The sequence below is a fragment of the Microcaecilia unicolor genome, chromosome 2 (genome assembly GCF_901765095.1).
Source record: "Microcaecilia unicolor chromosome 2, aMicUni1.1, whole genome shotgun sequence".
Taxonomy (NCBI): domain Eukaryota; kingdom Metazoa; phylum Chordata; class Amphibia; order Gymnophiona; family Siphonopidae; genus Microcaecilia; species Microcaecilia unicolor.
In genome coordinates this window covers 573,439,998-573,458,489 of record NC_044032.1, presented here as the reverse complement: position 1 = coordinate 573,458,489, position 18,492 = coordinate 573,439,998, and the positions used below count along the sequence as shown (strand labels likewise).

Here is an 18,492-nt window from a genome sequence, read left to right as displayed (position 1 = left end):
ATGGAAAGCATGGTAACCAACAACTTGCAGATTACATAAACAAATTCTCAATATTACATGAATCACAGTCAGGCTTTCGCCCCCTCCACAGCACAGAAACAGTATTACTCACTCTTCTAGCCAAATTCAAGCAGGAAATAGCAACAGTCAAAACATCCTTCTCCTCCAATTCGACATGTCTAGTGCATTTGACATGGTAAAACCATAATATATTAATAAGATTACTAGATAAGTTCGGGATTGGTGGAAACATACTTAACTGGATCAAGGGCTTTCTAACCACAAGAACATATCAAGTAAAATCAAATTCAAACATATCATCACCATGGAAAGCAGACTGTGGAGTACCGCAAGGATCACCGCTATCACCGATCCTATTCAACTTAATAATGACCCCACTTGCCATGTCCTTATCCAACCATGGCCTTAACCCTTTCATATATGCAGACGATGTCACAATATACTTTCCTTACAAAACCAAACTGACAGAAATCACCAACAAAATCAAGCTCGGCCTGAACATCATGGATTCATGGGCAAATGCATTTCAACTAAAACTGAATAAAGAAAAAACTCATTGTCTCATCCTCTCATCCCAACACAGTGCGGAGATCCCCACAAGTATCAACACCCAGATCACACCCTTCCTGTCTGATAGCTTGAAAATCCTCGGCGTTACAATGGAAGCCAAGTGGCATCCACAACAAAGAAAATGTTCCACTCAATGTGGAAACTCAAACACGTGAAGCAATTCTTCCCAAGGGAAACATTTCACAACCTGATACAATCAATGGCACTAAGTCACTTAAATTACTGCAATGGAATTTATGCAGGATGTAAAGAACAAACCTTAAAGAAACTTCAGACCGCTCAAAACACGGCAGCCAGGCTTATATTTCATAAAACGCGATCTGAAAGCGCAAAACCCCTCCACGAAAACCTACACTGGCTCCCACTCAGAGAACGCATCACCTTCAAAATCTGCACCCTGGTTCACAAATTTATCATCTACAGAGAAGCCCCGAGTTACATGACAATGAAGATACTTACCTGTAGCAGGTATTCTCAGAGGACAGCAGGCTGGATATCACCACGCATGGGTCGTCGTCCGCGACGGCCCAGGAGCTCCAGAAATTAACAAAAAAGTTTTAAAAATAGTGTGACGGGCGCGGGGACAACGCACCGCGCATGTGCGAGTGACTTCCCGCCCGCGACGCCCGCGCGCTTCCCTCATTTATATATAACAAGCAAACTAGAACAGAACAACTCCTAAGGGGAGGAGGGAGGGTTGTGGTGATGTCCAGCCTGCTGTCCTCGGAGAATACCTGCTACAGGTAAGTATCTTCATTTTCTCCGAGGACAAGCAGGCTGGAGATCACCATGCATGGGGTATCCCTAGCACCCAGGCTCACGCAAAACAATGAACAGTGGTCAATTGGGCCTCGCAACGGCGAGGACATAACTGAGATTGACCTGAAAACAAACACAACTAAGTGAGAGTGCAGCCTGGAACAGAACAGAAATGGGCCTAGGAGGGTGGAGTTGGATTCTAAACCCCAAACAGATTCTGTAACACCGACTGCCCAAACCAACTGTCGCGTCGGGTATCTTGCTGAAGGCAGTAGTATAAATCACATAATCAGTTATGCTGCATTACAAAATCATTTATTATTTATTATCATTTACTGCATACAAAACTTACTAGTTTAACATCTTCCTGCTTTCACATGTGCAGTCATATGCACTCATATCCCTTACTGTGCATACCTTAAAATACAAATAAAGCAGACTCACTAATACAAATTCAAACTGCCTGTTCGAAATGCCTGTGAACCCCAACAAAATACTGATTGAACATCTCAGCCCTGGGCTCATCCACAGCCTCCATGGGAAAAGGAATGTCCCTAGACATTTCCCACACAAAAGATGAAAAGGAGAGACACTCAGGTGGAGATTGCCTAACCTCAATAGGTGGAGTGGAATCAGACGGAAGCCCCTGAGAATCTTCCTCCGAAAAATATCTGGGGTCTTCCTCCTCACTCCATGAGTGCTCCTGCTCGGTATTGGACAATAGCTCTCGAAGAGCAGCCCGAACCCGATCCTGCCTCGACCAGGAGGAGCGATGTCCTCGTGAAGGGCGTCGAGAAGTGGACCCCTGCCTGGACTCCGGCAAAGCTTCCTCCACCGATGTCGAGGGAAAGTCCACCCGGGTGGCAGCCGGCTCAGGTACCGCAATCGGTACTGAGGGCGGAGACTTCCACACAGGAGATGGGCCAGGCGCTGTCTCGGCAGTAGGTACCGCAGGCGCAAGCACCTGCGGTACCGAGGCAGAAGGACGGATCATCCCTTCTAAAAGACCTGGAAGCATGGCCCGGAGACACTCATCGAGGACTTCCATCGGAACAAGCTGTGGGGCCGGTGCAAGAGTCAGTGCCAGAATGAGATGAGGTTCGAGAACCGGTACCTGGCTGCCAGACGACCGACACGTCGGCACCTCTTGAATGGAGGGTGAGCGGTCCTCCCAGTGCCGACGCTTCTCAGGTGCTGACTCCCTCGGCTCCCCGGAGCTCTCGGTACCGTGACGGGAAGGAGATCGATGGTGACGCTTCTTAGCCTTCACCCAATGCCCGTCATCGACACTCCTCGGTACCGATGAAGAGGATGTGGAACCCTCACGTCTCTTCAGGGCCGGGTCCAACGGAGCGGTCCCAGAGGGCCTGCATAGCAGTAGGCCTCGAGACGGGTGGAGTCCCACTCGATGCCTTGCTGCTCCCAGCGGTAACAGGTCTCTCGGCAGCCATTACCTGGACTCTCAATGCCACTTCCCTCTACGCCGATGTCGATGCCGTCAACCTCGGTACCGATGTCGACATCGAAGGTCCGGACCGATCTGGAAAAAGCTTTTCATGCTGAGCCTCTTGAGACACCTGGGTCCGCTTTTTCATTAATTTACAAAGCTTACACGAAGCAGGTAAATGGTCGGGCCCGAGGCACTGGAGACACCAAGCGTGAGGATCGGTCGACGAGATGGTCCGGTTGCAGCGGGAACAGCGTTTGAAGCTGCTGGGAGTCCTTGATGACATGGGAGGAAACATAGCGGAAGGTACTCGACCAGGCGGCCTAAAGGCGAACGCAACCGATAGGAGAAAGGAAACTTACCAAAGTTGAAAAACTACAAAAATAAGGAAGTTTTTTTTTTTTTTTTTTTAACTAAGAAGAAAATAAGAAAAAAAGGGCAAAAAGAAGAACCGGCGCGCGTAAACGTGACGCTAAAAACGTCTCCTGGGCCCAAACAACGCGAGGAGCGGCAGAAAAACAACCCCTCTTCGCGAAGTGGAAAAAAGGAAACTGGGGGAAGCGTGCGGGCGTCGTGGGTGGGAAGTCACTCACGCATGTACGGTGCGTTGTCCCCACGCCCATCACGCTATTTCTGAAACTTTTTTGTTAATTTCTGGAGTTCCTAGGCCGTCGTGGACGACGACCCACGCGTGGTGATCTCCAGCCTGCTTTTCCTCGGAGAAAGACTTGATCGGCTTACCAATTAGAAATACATCCGAATCCACACGATCTTATCTAAATCTGCACTACCCAAGCTGCAAAGGTCTTAAATACAAAACAACTTACGCATCTAGTTTTTCCTACATAAGCACACAACTGTGGAACGCATTACCAAAAGCCTTAAAAACGACGTACGACCACCTAAAATTCCGGAAATCACTAAAAACCAACCTGTTTAAAAAGGCATACCCTACCGATCCAACTTAAATGCCTAATCTCTGCAACACAACCAAAGTAAAGCACGTAATGGACATAACACAACTCTTCCGTTCTCCGATTCCCTAATGTGGCTGTGCCACATGAACTTGATCTTACCACAACATCACCCTGTATTTGTTCACACCGGAGCCTGCAAAGGCCTCTCCGGTACTATGTAAGCCACATTGAGCCTACAAATAGGTGGGAAAATGTGGGATACAAATGTAACACACAAAATGGGAACAGACACCGCTTAACTTGTAAAAATACAACAACAACAATAGCGGGTCTAATCAGGCAAATTGCACCATAGTGAAAAAAACGGAAGGGGGGAAGAAAGACCTCAGACTGGTGACACTTATCCAAATTAATGGAATTAATACATTTGTACACAGTCACCGATTTGTACACAGTCACCGTACTTCAATCACTGGTCTTCAACCAACCACCTCCTTAGATGTTCAACAATGTCCGTTTTTTTAATCTCTATATATAAAACGGACCTCCAGTGTTCTAATGAAGCCTCAAGCCAGAAACTTGAAGTGGCATAGATATCCGGTTTGTCCATCAGTGTCTGCCCCGCCCTCGCATCAAACGTGATGATGTCGAGGGCGGAGCACTGACACTCAACGACACTCAACGAATCATGAGAGAATCTTGAGAGAATCATAAGAGAATCTTTACTGGTGAGACAGTTTTTGCATCTCCGCCGCATTTGTTCATCCAATGAATTATTTTGTCAGCAGTCTCAGATTTTGATCCAGCGCTTAAAAAAAAGGGGTTATCCGGATCGCTGTATCCACAGGGCATACAAAAGGGCATGGTTTGCACAACGTACCCTTTTGCTGCAAGATAAACAAGAGGAACCCCTGGATAAATTTATGTTTTGACATATACGGAGTTAGCTCCACAAATAGCTCGGATCATTAATCAACACTGGGATGTTCTTTCATTTCATCCAGTGTTTCAGCAACGTCCTTGTATTGCATATCGGAGGGAAAAAATTTGAGAGATGCACTAGTCCATACGGTGTTTGCTAATCCTGATTCAATCTCTACTATAGAAAAAGGACATACTAGTTGTGGTCCTTGTCAGTTCTGTGAACAAACCATACAGTGCTCTGAGTGGTGCCATCCTAGAAGACCTAATAAAGTATACCATCATAGAACCCATATTACATGTGAATCTACTTTTGTTATATATGGTGTGAAGAATAAGGGGCTGTCCTATCCTGGGTAGGCCACTAGGTGATGCTGTTCCCATAGGAATGGGGGGAAATGCTTATGCTTAGGATGGGTCACTAGAGGGAGCCAGTAGGGGAAGGTCCAGATGAAGGTCGCTAGGACCTGGGAGAGTCCTGGGTTGGAAATAGGTGAAGGTTGTTATGGGCTGGGTTCTGCATGGAATTAGGGGGAAAGGCCTAAAGGGGTGTAGAAGCTAATCACCCATTTTATACCTGGCTGAGTTTGGAAAGGAGAAGGAGAAGAGAAAGGAACAGGAGAACTGGCAGCTGAGGAAAGAGGATTCCCTGAAGGTACTGGCTGGGCTCTAGAGAGACTGTTGTGCTAATCTGTTGTATATAGAACTGTGTAAGAAGACCAAGGAAATAGCAGCCAGGGGCTGGAAGACAGAAGGCTGTTAGCACTGAGCCCAGGTGTCTATGGGTGTGAGGCTCAGTGGGAAGATCTGTGAAAGTGTTTGAAGCTTGTGATAATGTTTTAAGATGGAAGAAGGAAAGTGTTTTAAGCTGGAAGAAGTGTGCCCCAGGGGGCTGGAATAAAGAGCTGATTGATGAATATGCTGTATTGGACTTGAGTAATTTGCATCTAAACTGCATATTCCATGGAGCTCACCCTGAGTGAAAAAGGGGCCCAGGATCTTGAGGTTGGAGTGTTCAGGATACTGGGAAGAGACCGGCTGGAGTCCTGCTTGGGAGCCAGAGGCCAGTGAGGCCTGCTGGAGAGCGGGAGGAGAAGCCTCGTCTTCACAATGACATTATTTGTCCTTGCCAACTGTGGTATGTAGGACATACGTCCAGAAAATTTAAGACTCGACTCATTGAGCATAAAAGCAGGTTGCATAATCAGACTATTACAGCCCCGATGGTTGCTCACTGCATGGAATATAATCACCAATTCAATCAATTGAAATGGTTTGTTATTAATCAGGTGATTTGTTCAATTAGAGAGGGAAATATGCAGCAGATACTTACCAGAAAAGAACAGTTTTGGATCTTTGAACTTAATACGTTAATCCCAAATGGGTTAAACGATTGCATTGAATGGAATACAGTGATTTGAGGAATTTGATATTTTTGCATGTAGTAGTGAGTGTACAGATGCATTTCATTTCTCTCATTATAGGAGTTCAGTGTGACATCATTTCCTGTTAGGGAACAGATATAAACCTCTTTTGAACTGAGAATTAGCATTCAGAGAGTAGAGGCAACTTTCTTGCTTTTCGTTGGACATCAGAAATCATATTGGAGTTCCTGAGGAAGTTTTCTACGAAACCCTGCAGAGTTGGACTCTTTATGATTAAAGGAGAGAACATAAAGATGTTCCCATGAGGTGGATGGATGGGCAAGTACAAGCATGAGAGAGCAGTTGATTGTAGCTGAAAGGAGAGCCAATCGACGTAAATGACAGAATATGATAAGTGCCTCTTTTTGATGCTTAGACCCTTATCGGGTCATTTTTTGATATTAAAGTGATAGAGGATAAGTGGAACAAGAGGTAGAAGTGAGTGGTTTTCACATTTTTATTTTTGAATAGTTATTAGAGCATCTTTATAAAATATAAAAATACCACGGAGAGGTTCTATGATTGAGATGCTCAACCACCCATAATACAAGGAGTTTAAAGTCTCGTTTGGGTGAGTTAATACTCTGAGAACTTTCCATAAACAAAAATAAAAGCAAACGTCTTAGCTTTTTTGTATGTGTAATCACCCTTCTACCTCGTGTGTGTATCCACTTTAGGAACCTCTGGTTTATAGTTTGTTAATAGTAACGTTTTACCAGGGAGTTATTTTGAGATCTATTGTTTTTTGAGCTTCCATAAGATAAGTGGCTTTTTTTGCTTCTCATGTCCTGAATGAGAGTATTGATATTTTTTGCATTATAAAATATAAAAAAACGGACATTGTTGAACATCTAGGGAGGTGGTTGGTTGATTGAAGTACGGTGACTGTGTACAAATGTATTTCCATTAATCTGGATAAGTGTCACCAGTCTGAGGTCTTTCTTCCCCCCTTCCGTTTTTTTTCACTAGGATACAAATGTAACAAATAAATAAATGGAATAAATAAAATGATTTTCAACCCTTAGAAATCACTCATCCTTATTTACAGATGCCCTATGTCCCATATCCCACTAGTAACCTTGACTTTTAATGAAGCATGCATGAGGGGCAGTGATGGGTATGAGGTGAACAATATTAGTGGGAACAATGTACAATCATGCCCTTAAAATAAATAAATAAAAGATTTTAGGATGGCTTGTTTTTTGTGCATTCATTGTTACAACTTGAAAAAAAATCCTGAATAGAAAAGTTTGGGTAATACTGCCATAAGATCTAACATCCCCTGAGGCTTGGTTTGAAGGTCTGAAATCCCCTGCTGAAATACAGGGAAAGAGGAGAGGCTTTCCCTACAATTTCATAAACAGTTCCTCAGATGATGTTAGCAATTATTACCACAGTGGTACATAAATCCCTCCCCTTTCCAAAGCAGTAGACTTTAAGCAAATCTGTCACAAGACCAGCCCAACTGAAATGCTTTTACAGAAAATGGGTACATGCATTGTCTTCTAACCTTACCTTAGTATAATATTTTCTAGCAGCTGTTAAATCTTGCGGTATGCCCAGACCAAGTTGGAGACATCTTGCTAAGTAGAAGTTAGCCATGGCAACTCCTTTGGCAACATACATAGGAATACATTCAGTTTTTTTTGCTATCATTGCGATGTCTTCATAGTGTGCAAGCCTGTTGTAGAATTTAGCAAGTTAGAAATAAGCATCAAACATGAAGCATACTTTTGAACCTACTGCAGGCAAGGTATACAACTCTGATATATAGAAAATTTATATGGGTGTTCAATATTCAGACCATGGTCGGCGCTGAGCCTGGATATTCAATACTGGGCGTTTCCGGCAAACTGCAGGTCTAAATTTGTGTACTGGTATTTGTGCACTATTGGGGCTGATTCTGGGAGCTTATTTTCTAAATGTGAGTTTTGGCGGATCAACCTGTGCTTGAACATCTGATATACAAACACAGGTTCTCCATCCCTCCAGCCCATGACAATATAAAGACTAGCCAGCTTATTTTCGAAAGAGAAAGACGTCCATAGTTCGACCCAAATCGGGAGATGGGCGTCTTTCTCCCGTGGGCGAACAAATCAGTATAATCAAAAGCCGATTTTGGTCGTCTTCAACTGCACTCCGTCGCAGGAATGAACAAAGTTGATGGGGGCTTGTCGGAGGCATGGTGAAGGCGGGACTGGGGCGTGGTTATCGGCCGAGGAGAGATGGGCGTCTTTAGCTGAAAATCGAAACAAGAAGGGCGTTTTTGACGAGAATTTGGTCCGCTTTATTTGGACCCTTTTTTCAGGTCCAAGTCCCAAAAAAGTGCCCCAAATAACCAGATGACCACCGGAGAGAATCGGGGATGACCTCCCCTGACTCCCCTAGTGGTCACTAACCACCTCCCACCAAAAAAAAACCACTTTACAAACTTTTTTTCCAGCCTCTATGCCAGCCTCAAATGCCGTACCCACCTCCATGACAGCAGAATGTGTTCTATCCTCTGACAGCCTTTCCCTGGTTCTGATGTGGCTCTCGGGTGAGTGTGACACCTTTTCTGTTATACGCACTGCAGAGTCACATCAGCAATGCATTGTGGTGGGTGTAGGGTATTGGGCTCCGTGATTACACTAGCTTGTGTTACATGCTCATGATGTTGGTAGTTGGTAGGCTCTACTCCCATGGTGCTTTTCCCTCTGCTTACTGGGTCAGAGTGTGCCCTGTTTTGTTTCCGGTAGTCCATGAGGTAGTGGCCATTTTTGTAAGCCAGTTTTAGATCCCTTTCATGTGTTAGCCACGTTACAGAACTTAGTTCTTACCTTGAATGTTGCTAAAGAGGGCATTGTACAGCATTCTGCCAGCTCTGACCTACTGCTAATCTCAGTACCAGGGAGACTCTTTGCCAGTAGGGCACAAACTCTGATTTGCAGTTAACTGTGAGTAAACGTGCTTATTCCAATAAAGGACGTTTTCGGAGACATTAGTCTTCAGGTGTCCACTGGTGTGCCAAGGTTATATAGCAGCAACAAGTCCTAGAGGCCTGCGTGTATGCAGGTCCCTGGAGCACTTTTAGTGGGTACCACAGTGCACTTCAGGCAGGCGGACCCAGGCTGGTAAATGGGAGGCCTCCAAAACCCACTGTACCCACATGTAGGTGCCCCCTTCACCCCTAAGAGCTATGGTAATATTGTACATTTGTGGGTTTTGGGGGAGGGGGGTTGGGGGCTCAGCACCCGTGGTACGGGACCTGTGCATGTGGGAGCATTGTCTGAAGTCCACCGCACTGACCTCTAGTGTGTCCAGTTGGTGTCCTGGCATGTCAGGGGGGCGAGTGTACTACGAATCCTGTCCCCTCCCACGACCACATGGCTTGGATTGGGACGTTTTTGAGCTGGGTGTTTTTAGTTTCCATTATCGCTAAAACAAACAAACGCCCAGCTCAGAAACGACTAAATCCATGGCATTTTGGTCCGTACAAACCATATTTTCAAAACGGAAGATGGACGCCCATTTTTTTTTCGAAAATACGGTCTGTCCCAGCCCTTCACGTACCCGTTCTCGGACATAGACGCCCGTGGAGATGGATGTTCGCATTCGATTATGCCCCTCTAGGGCTCTGGTCTCCTAATTCCTCATTCCCATCCTCCTAACATCCAAAACTAGACTAGATAAAACCCCTTTCCCTACCTCTCAGAATATTCACTTACCATTCTGTAAGCTCCAAAAATCTTTGCTGGCAGGATGAAAGGCAGACATCTGCCACACAGCATGAGATACTGTGAAACAGCAGTATGGAATTGCCAGCAGACATTGTCTACATTTCTTCCTGCTGGTAAATATTTCCAGTGCTTATGTAGCGGTATGTGTGTACTCGCAAGAAGGGTTGTAGGGGTGTCCCCTGTATACCACTTTTTTGGACAACAGAGACATGCCTAGGCCACGATCCATCTTCTGCTCCAGTGTTTCCTGCATCTCTGACTGCTAGCACAGGACATTGAAATTCCAAGCCAGGAACATCTGCACTTTGTCTCTGGTGTGAAGTCAGTAACAGGACAGATTTACACCGACACAAGAATGAGAAATGCCTTGCCAGCAACCTTTCTAGGCACCAGCCCTGATGGAGATGCTATTGTTAATTCTTGGTTGTAGTAGAATCACTGATTTGGACAGATCTTGTATTAATAGAACTGACATTGAGATTAAGTCTGAAGGAGAAAAAAACTTGCTAATAGAGAATTAAGGGACCCTTTTACTAAGGTGCACCAAAAAGTGGCCTGCACTGGTGTAGCCATTTGTATTGGATGTGCGCAGGTCCACCTTTCAGCGCACCTGCAAAAAAGGCCTTTTTGGGGAGCAGAAAATGGATGTGCGGCAAAATAAAAATTGGCGCACGTCCATTTGGGGCCTGAGACCTTACGTCACCCATTGACCTAGCGGTAAGGTCTCATGCATTAACTGGGCGGTAATGGTCTACGCACGTACAATGCCGATTACTGCCCGGTTAGCGCCGCATGCTGGAAAATAAAATATATTCTCTGGCGTGCCTAGTGGAAACTCGTAAAAAATTACTTTACTGCCCGGGTCACATGGTAGCCGGACAGTAGTTCAAAATTGACTTGCGTAGGATGTGCGAAGGCGCCTACGTGGCTTAGTAAAAGGGTCCCTAAAGAAATGAGTTAGAAATAAAGTCGATAAGGACAAATTTTGGAATGAGATAGTAAATAAAGGTTGAACTTTCATTACCCTCTTCTGTGTTAGATCATTGGAACATGCTGACACAACAGGTTCAGGATGAAGTTGCACCTGAAAAACTTTCAAGGCATAACTTCTCCCCCTGTTTTCTATCAAATTTAAGGAGGTTAAAGGAGAATGCCAATGGTTAAAAAGACAATGGCAGAAAGAAGCAAATGAAATTGTCAGGCAAGAGTGGTGTAGAAATTATAAACCGACAATTAGAGATGAAAAATAATTATATTATGCAGAACTGTAGAAAGTGAAAATGAAACAAAGGAGCTTTTTAGGTTAGTTAAAAGTATTTCTGGGAAGGCTGAACCAAAGAAGATGGCAAAATCTTCCACATTTAAGTTTACTAATTCTTTTTCAGAAGATTGCCCAGCTGAATGTGTCTGGACTAGAACTAGAGAGTGGGGAGAATTTGTTCCTGAGAAAAGATGGTAATCTTTTGTTAGAACGCATAGAGGGGCATAATCAAACACGAACATCCATCTCCATTGGCGTCTATCTCCGAAAACGGGTATGTGAAGAGGCATGACAGACCATATTTTCGAAAAAGATGGGCGTCCATCTTTCGTTTCGAAAATACGGTTTGGACGGACCAAATGCCATGGATTTGGTCCTTTCTGAGATGGGCGGTTTTTTTTTTTAGCAATAATGGAAACTAAAAACGCCCAGTTCAGAAACGTCCTAATCCAAGCCATTTGGTTATGGGAGGGACAAATGTACAACACTACCATAGCTCTTAGGGGTGAAGGGGGCAACTACATGTGGGTACAGTGGGTTTTAGAGGCCTCCCATTTACCACCACAAGTGTTATGGGTGGAGGGGATGGGCCTGGGTTTGCCTGCCTGAAGTGCACTGCAGTACCCACTAAAAGTGCTCCAGGGACAGGACTAGCAGTAAGTCCCAGCTGGCAGAATGGTGTACAATGCACTCTTTCAGCAACATTCAAGGTAAGAACTAAGTGCTGTAAAGTGGCTAACACATGAAAGGGATCTAAAAGTGCCTTACACAAATGGCCCTACCTCATGGACTACCGGAAACAAAACAGGGCACACTCTGACCCAGTAAGCAGAGGGAAAAGCACCATGGGAGTAGAGCCTACCAACTACCAACATCGTGAGCATTGAACACAAGCTAGTGGAATCACAGAGCCCAATACCCTACACCCACCACAATGCACTGCTGATGTGACTCTGCAGTGCCCTTAACAGAAAAGGTGTCACACTCACCTGAGACCCACATCAGAATCAGGGAAAGGCTGTCAGAGGATAGAACACATTCTGCTGTCATGGAGGTGGGTACGGCATTTGAGGCTGGCATACAGGCTGGGGAAAAAAGTTTGTAAAGTGGGGTTTTTTTGTTGGGAGGGGGTTAGTTACCACTGGGGGAGTCAGGGGAGGTCATCCCCGATTCTCTCCGGTGGTCATCTGGTTATTTGGGGCACTTTTTTGGGACTTGGACCTGAAAAAAAAGGGTCCAAATAAAACGGACCAAATTCTCGTCAAAAACGCCCTTCTTGTTTCGATTATCAGCTAAAGACGTCCATCTCTCTTTGGCCGATAACCATGCCCCAGTCCCGCCTTCGACACGCCTCCGACACGCCTCCGACACGCCCCCGTGATCCTTGTTCGACTCCGAGATGGACGGACTGCAGTTGAGGACGCCAAAAATCGGGTTTCGATTATACCGATTTGTTCGCCCACGGGAAACAGACGCCCATCTCCCGATTTGGGTCGAAATACGGGTGTCTTTCTCTTTTGAAAATAAGCTGGATAGTGTTAAGATACTGTTAGGGAGGTTTGCAAAAGGAACTTGTTTAGCAGACCTGTGCCATGGCTGGTTGTTAAAGAACACCCCAGAATGTGTAAAATGTGGTTGGTTAAATGGGTAAATTAAGGCGTCTTTTACTATGGCGCGCTCACGTTTTTAGAGCACGCTAAAATTGTGGGCACGCTAAATGTTAGAGACGCCAATGCATTCAGCGCACCCACAATGCGTGTTACAGAAAGGATGTTATCCAACACAATTAGCCAGTGTTGGCAAAGTTGGCTGAAGCAACAGTAGGCACAAAGTTACAAGATCACCTGTCAAACTATTAATAATTGTCTCTGTGTAAAGAGCATTCTGCAGCCTGCACAGCACTGAAACAGTAGTGGTGGCTATAATTACTGAATTCAGGATGCAACTTGATCTTCCAGTAGCCTTTAATTTGGTCCCTCCCCATTTTCCTCCCCCTTAGTGCTGTGGGGGTTGCAGACTCTGTCCTTAGCTGGTTTTGTTGGTTGTCCAAGTAATAGGAAAACAGCGACGATGACTAACAAAAACAAAAATAATCAAAAATTAAAAACAAGAAAAGATCAAATTTGTATTTAAAAATTCAAATACATAAAAAAATATTTTTTTATACATTTTGTATTTTTGTTTTTTTTAGTCATCTTTGCTGTTTTCCTTTTTTGGTGTTTTTTGTGAAGACTGGTTTCTTCTGTTTTTTGTACTACTGTCCAAGTAATAGAACACTAAAAGCTAATTGACTAAACTGAATATCTACATCTTGGGTGATGAAATAGGGAGTTACTCAAGACTCCCCGTTATCACTAATGCTTTTTAATTTATTTCTTAGTCCTTTGGGGCATCTGTTTAATTCTCTGGATATTATATATTACATGTATGCAGATGATATGTTGTTGATCTTCCCTGGGAAAATCTGTGCATTTATAATGAGCAAGATATGAGTGGATGTAGAGGTATGGTTTAAAGATGAATCCATATAAAACTAATGTTTCATAATTTGGGACTAATTATTTTAACATTCAGCTGTCTAACCTGACTTTGGCAGTGGTTACTGTTACTTTCTTGAATGAGGTAAAGATCCTGCGAGTGACTTTAGACTTGAGATTAACAAGTTTTGAGATTAACCCTTATTTAGGGTCCATAAAAAAGACGATTTTTTTTGGCTAGTAAGAATTACACATAGGCCACTTTTACAAACAGATTATTTGAGAAGGGTGATAAAGATAACTATTCTACCTTATTTGGATCATTGAAATATTGCAAGTATGGTACCAGAAAATTGGAGGGTGGCCAAAGTAATGCCGATTTTTAAAAAAGGTTCCAGAGGGGAACCGGAAATTATAGACCAGTGAGCCTGATGTTGGTGCTAGGCAAAATGGTACAGGCTTTTATAAAGAACAAAATTACAGAGCATAATCAAAAGTATGGATTAATGAGACAAAGCTAACATGGATTTAGTGAAGGGAAATCTTGCCTCACCAATCTACTACATTTCTTTGAAGGGGTGAACAAACATGTGAATAAAGGTGAGCCGGTCAATATTGTGTACCTGGATTTTCAAAAGGCATTTGACAAAGTACCTCAAGAAAGACTCCAGAGGAAATTGGAGAGTCATGGGAGAGGAGTTATTGCTCTATTGTGGATTAAAAAAACTGGTTAAAAGATAGAAAACAGAGAGTAGGGCTAAATGGTCAGTATTCTCAATGGAGAAGGGTAGATAGTGGGGTTCCTCAGGGGTCTTTGCTGGGACCGCTGCTTTTCAACATATTTATAAATGATATAAAAATGGGAGTAACTAATTAAATTTACTGATGACACAAAGTTACTCAAAGTTGTTAAATCAAAAAAAGGATTGTGAAAAATTACAAGAGGACCTAATGAGACTGGGGAGACTGACCGCCTTATTTTCGAAAGAGAAAGACACCCATATTTCGACCCAAATCGGGAGATGGGCGGCTTTCTCCCGTGGGCGCCCAAATCGGTATAATCGAAAGCCGATTTTGGGCATCTTCAACTGCAATCTGTCACGGAAACGGCCAAAGTTGACGGGGGCGTGTCGGAGGCATGGTGAAGGCAGGACTGGGATGTGTTTATCGGCCGAGGAGAGATGGGCATCCTCGGCCGATAATTGAAAAAAGAAAGGCGTTTTTAGCGCGAATTTGGGTCACTTTTTTGGACCCTTTTATTTCACGAACAAGTCCCAAAAAAGTGCCCTAAATGACCAGATGACCACCGGAGGGAATCGGGAATGACCACCCCTGACTCCCCCAGTGATCACTAACCCCCTCCCACCCAAAAAAAACAGCTTTAAAAACTTTTTTTCCAGCCTGTATGCCAGCCTCAAATGTCATACCCAGCTCCATCACAGCAGTATGCAGGTCCCTGGAGCAGTTGTTAGTGGGTGCAGTGGACTTCACCCAGGTGGACCCAGGCCCATCCCCCCCACCTGTTACCCTTGTGGTGGTAAATGGGAGCCCTCCAAACCGCCCCCAAAACCCACTGTACCCACATCTAGGTGCCCCCCTTCAGCCATAAGTGCTATGGTAATGGTGTAGAGTTGTGGGCAGGGTTGGGGGGGGGTTGGGGGGCTCAGCACCCAAGAGAAGGGAGATATGGACTTCAGAGGTAGTTAACTGTTTTTTTTTTAATTGTTACAAGTGCCTCCTAGGGTGCCCGGTTGGTGTCCTGGCATGTGAAGGGGACCAGTGCACTACAAATCCTGGCCCCTCCCACGACCCAATGCCTTGGATTTGTTCGTTTTTGAGCTGGGTGCCTTCGGTTTCCATTATCGCTGAAAAACGATACCGCCCAGCTCAAATCCGCACAAATCCGATGCATTTGGCTGGCACAAACCGTATTATCGGAAAAAAGATGGATGCCCATTTTTTTCCAAAATACGGTTTGCCCCACCCCTTCACGTACCCGTTCTCAGAGATAGACGCCCATGGAGATGGGCGTTCGCGTTCGATTATGCCCCTCTGAGCATCCAAATGGCAGATGAAGTTTTAATGTGAGCAAGTGCAAAGTGATGCATGTGGGGAAAAATGAACCTGAATTATAGCTACGTCATGCAAGGTTCATATTAAGAGTCACCGACCAGGAAAGGGATCCAGGCGTTATCGTTGATGATACGTGGAAACCCTCTGTTCAGTGTGCGGCAGCAGGTAAGAAAGCAAATAGAATGTTAGGTACTATTAGGAAAGGAATGGAAAACAAAAATGAGGATGTTATAATGCCTTTGTATACTCCATTGTATGACCGCACCTCAAATATTGTGTTCAATTCTGGTCACCCATCTCAAAAACAATATAGTGGAATTAGAAAAGGTACAGAGAGGGGTGAGAAAAATGATAAAGGGAATGGGATGACTTCTCTATGAGGAAAGGCTAAAGTGGCTAGGGCTCTTCAGCTTGGAGAAGACAGCTGAGGGGAGATATGATACAGGTCTATAAATGTCACATTTTCAAAGCTGGAACTCGGTTTGTGAGCCCTTGGACCACTGCCGAGGAGCGGCAGTGGCAGGCAAAACCACCCCACGCTAGAGACAGGGCAGATCTCTGACAAACAGTTAGGCTTCACCTGCACCTGGCCACTTTTCACCAAGAGTTGAGCTCAAGGCTTCAGGTGGCCGGCAGGACTTACTGGACAGGGCAGGACTGGATAACAGCTAGGCAGCACAGGGACAGCAAGGCAAGGAAAGGATAGGCTGAAGGCCAGGACTGAAAGCTGCAAGCAGCCACTGAAACAGGAAACAAACACAGCTAGACAAGAGACTGAACTGAAAGCTGCAAGCAACCACTGAAGCAGGGAACAAACACAGATAAACCCAGAACTAGACACAGACCTACAAACAAGACACAAGACTGGGAAACAAGCAATACCCTAAACTAAACATAGACTAACTAGAACAGGCAAGAGTTCAGGCAAGAACAAGAGCAAGGAAACAAACTCAGGCTGAATTGCAACAAGCACCATCATACCAGGGCCTTAGACGCAATGCAAAGGCAAAGCAGCAAGGTTTCATAATGGCTATTAAGCCCAGCAGCACCTGGAGCTCAGCTGCAACCATCACCAGGAAACTACGGGTGCTGTGTAGGTTCAATCCAAGCAAGCAAGTCTGGCAGCCCGGAAGATCCGGACTGGACTGGGCTAAAGTCTGGAACAGGCAGGAACAGCAAGACAGTCTATAGCAGTTCATAGCAGCCACCGGTTCTGGCCACCGGAGGGCATGGTGAGCACAGACGTAACAATAAAACAATGAGTGGAGTGGAATGGGTAGACATGAATCGCTTGTTTACTGTTTCCAAAAATACTAGGACTAGGGGGCACAAAATGAAGCTACAAAGTTGTAAATTTAAAACAAATTGGAGAAAATATTTCTTCACTCAACAAGTAATTAAACTCTGGAATTTGTTGCCAGAGAATGTAGTAAAAGTAGTTAGCTTAGCGGGGTTTAAAAAAGGTTTGGATAGCTTCCTAAAGGAAAAGTCCATAAGCCATTATTAAAATGGACTTGGGGAAAATTCACTGCTTATTTCTATGATAAGCAGCATAAAATGTATTGTACTCTTTTGGGATCTTGCCAGGTACTTGTAAACTGGATTGGCTCCTGTTGGTAACAGGATGCTGGGCTTGATGTACCTTCTGTCTGTCCCAGTATGGCAATATTTATGTACTCCTGTATAGGAGGTCTGTAATGTCACAATGTTAGTATGAAAATAATCAGAAAGACTATCAGTCAATGGTAGTGATTTTAAAATAAGAGTTTGGGCCTACAGAAAGAGATCAGAAAATTGATTAGGCTGCAATGTAGTGTGCTTTTCAATTACCTGCCCTATAGCACATTATTTGCTATTCTATCAATGCAACAGAGCCTGAAAACCAAAAGAATATTCAGTACAATGATTTTCTCATTGCTAGAGGGGATGATTCAATAGTACTTAGATATATTTTTGCCCATTATGTTTTCTAATTTTGATGAATGCTAAGACTAAACCAAGATAATATTTAAATCAACTGTTCGATAGAGACTGAAAACATTTCTGTCTTGGTAAACAGAAAATACTTTCTCAATTTACCCTAAAAAGCAGACTTCTATGGTCTATGTCCTGAAAATGGCAAGGACACATCAAAATCAAGAATACATATGAAGTATCACAGTGGCGAAGCAGTGGCATAGCTACCTGGGGCCAGGGCCCCCGTAGATTTGGCCCTGGACCCCCCTGCTGATGACCCTCTTGACCCCCCCTCCCGCCGCCAGCCCGCCGTCGCCTGCCTTTGGGATCCCCCGCCAGCAAAGGCAGGCAACGGCAGGTTGGCGGCAGGAGGGGGGGGTCGAGAGGGTCTTCAGCAAGGGGGTCCAGGGCCATATCTACAGGGCCCCAGGTAGATAAAGAACATGTAGTAGGGTCAAGTGACTTAGCCGAACACCAGAGACAGAACTTTTTCCACTTTAAACGGTAACATTTTCTTGTGGAAAGTTTCCTGGAGCAAGACATATTCTAGAGACGTATTCAATGAACACAGATCTATGACATCAGATACCAAGCCGTTGGGACTAAAGAGCGAGGGTCTGGATAAAGAACGTATCACTCGTTCCATGTTATTAGGGTTGGAAAAGGATCTAACCTGAACGGTTCCCTGGACAACAACTCTAGGAGAAGAGGGAACCAGATTCAGTGAGGCCAGTAGGGAGCAATTAGTATCATGGTCCCTTGATCTCGGCGCAGTTTGAGAAGAGTTTTCCCTATGAGAAGCAGTGAGGAAAAGGTGTATAGAAGGTTCATCCCCCAGTGGAGTAACAAGGAATCTGGAGCTATGCGGTTGGAAGCATAGAATCTGGAACAAAAGTGGAGAAGCTTGTTCTTAGAAGAAGCAAATGGGTCTATCGCTGGGGTTCCCC

General features: G+C 44.6%; 1 protein-coding gene across 1 annotated transcript in view; it reads right to left on the bottom strand.

Moving 5' to 3' along the window:
- Positions 1–18,492, bottom strand: part of LRP2BP (LRP2 binding protein) — a 136,437-nt gene that overhangs the window by 3,412 nt on the left and 114,533 nt on the right. The window contains exon 8 of the mRNA XM_030192651.1: positions 7,575–7,740. Within this exon, the coding sequence (XP_030048511.1) occupies positions 7,575–7,740 (166 nt within the window). The remainder of the gene's footprint in view (positions 1–7,574; positions 7,741–18,492) is intronic.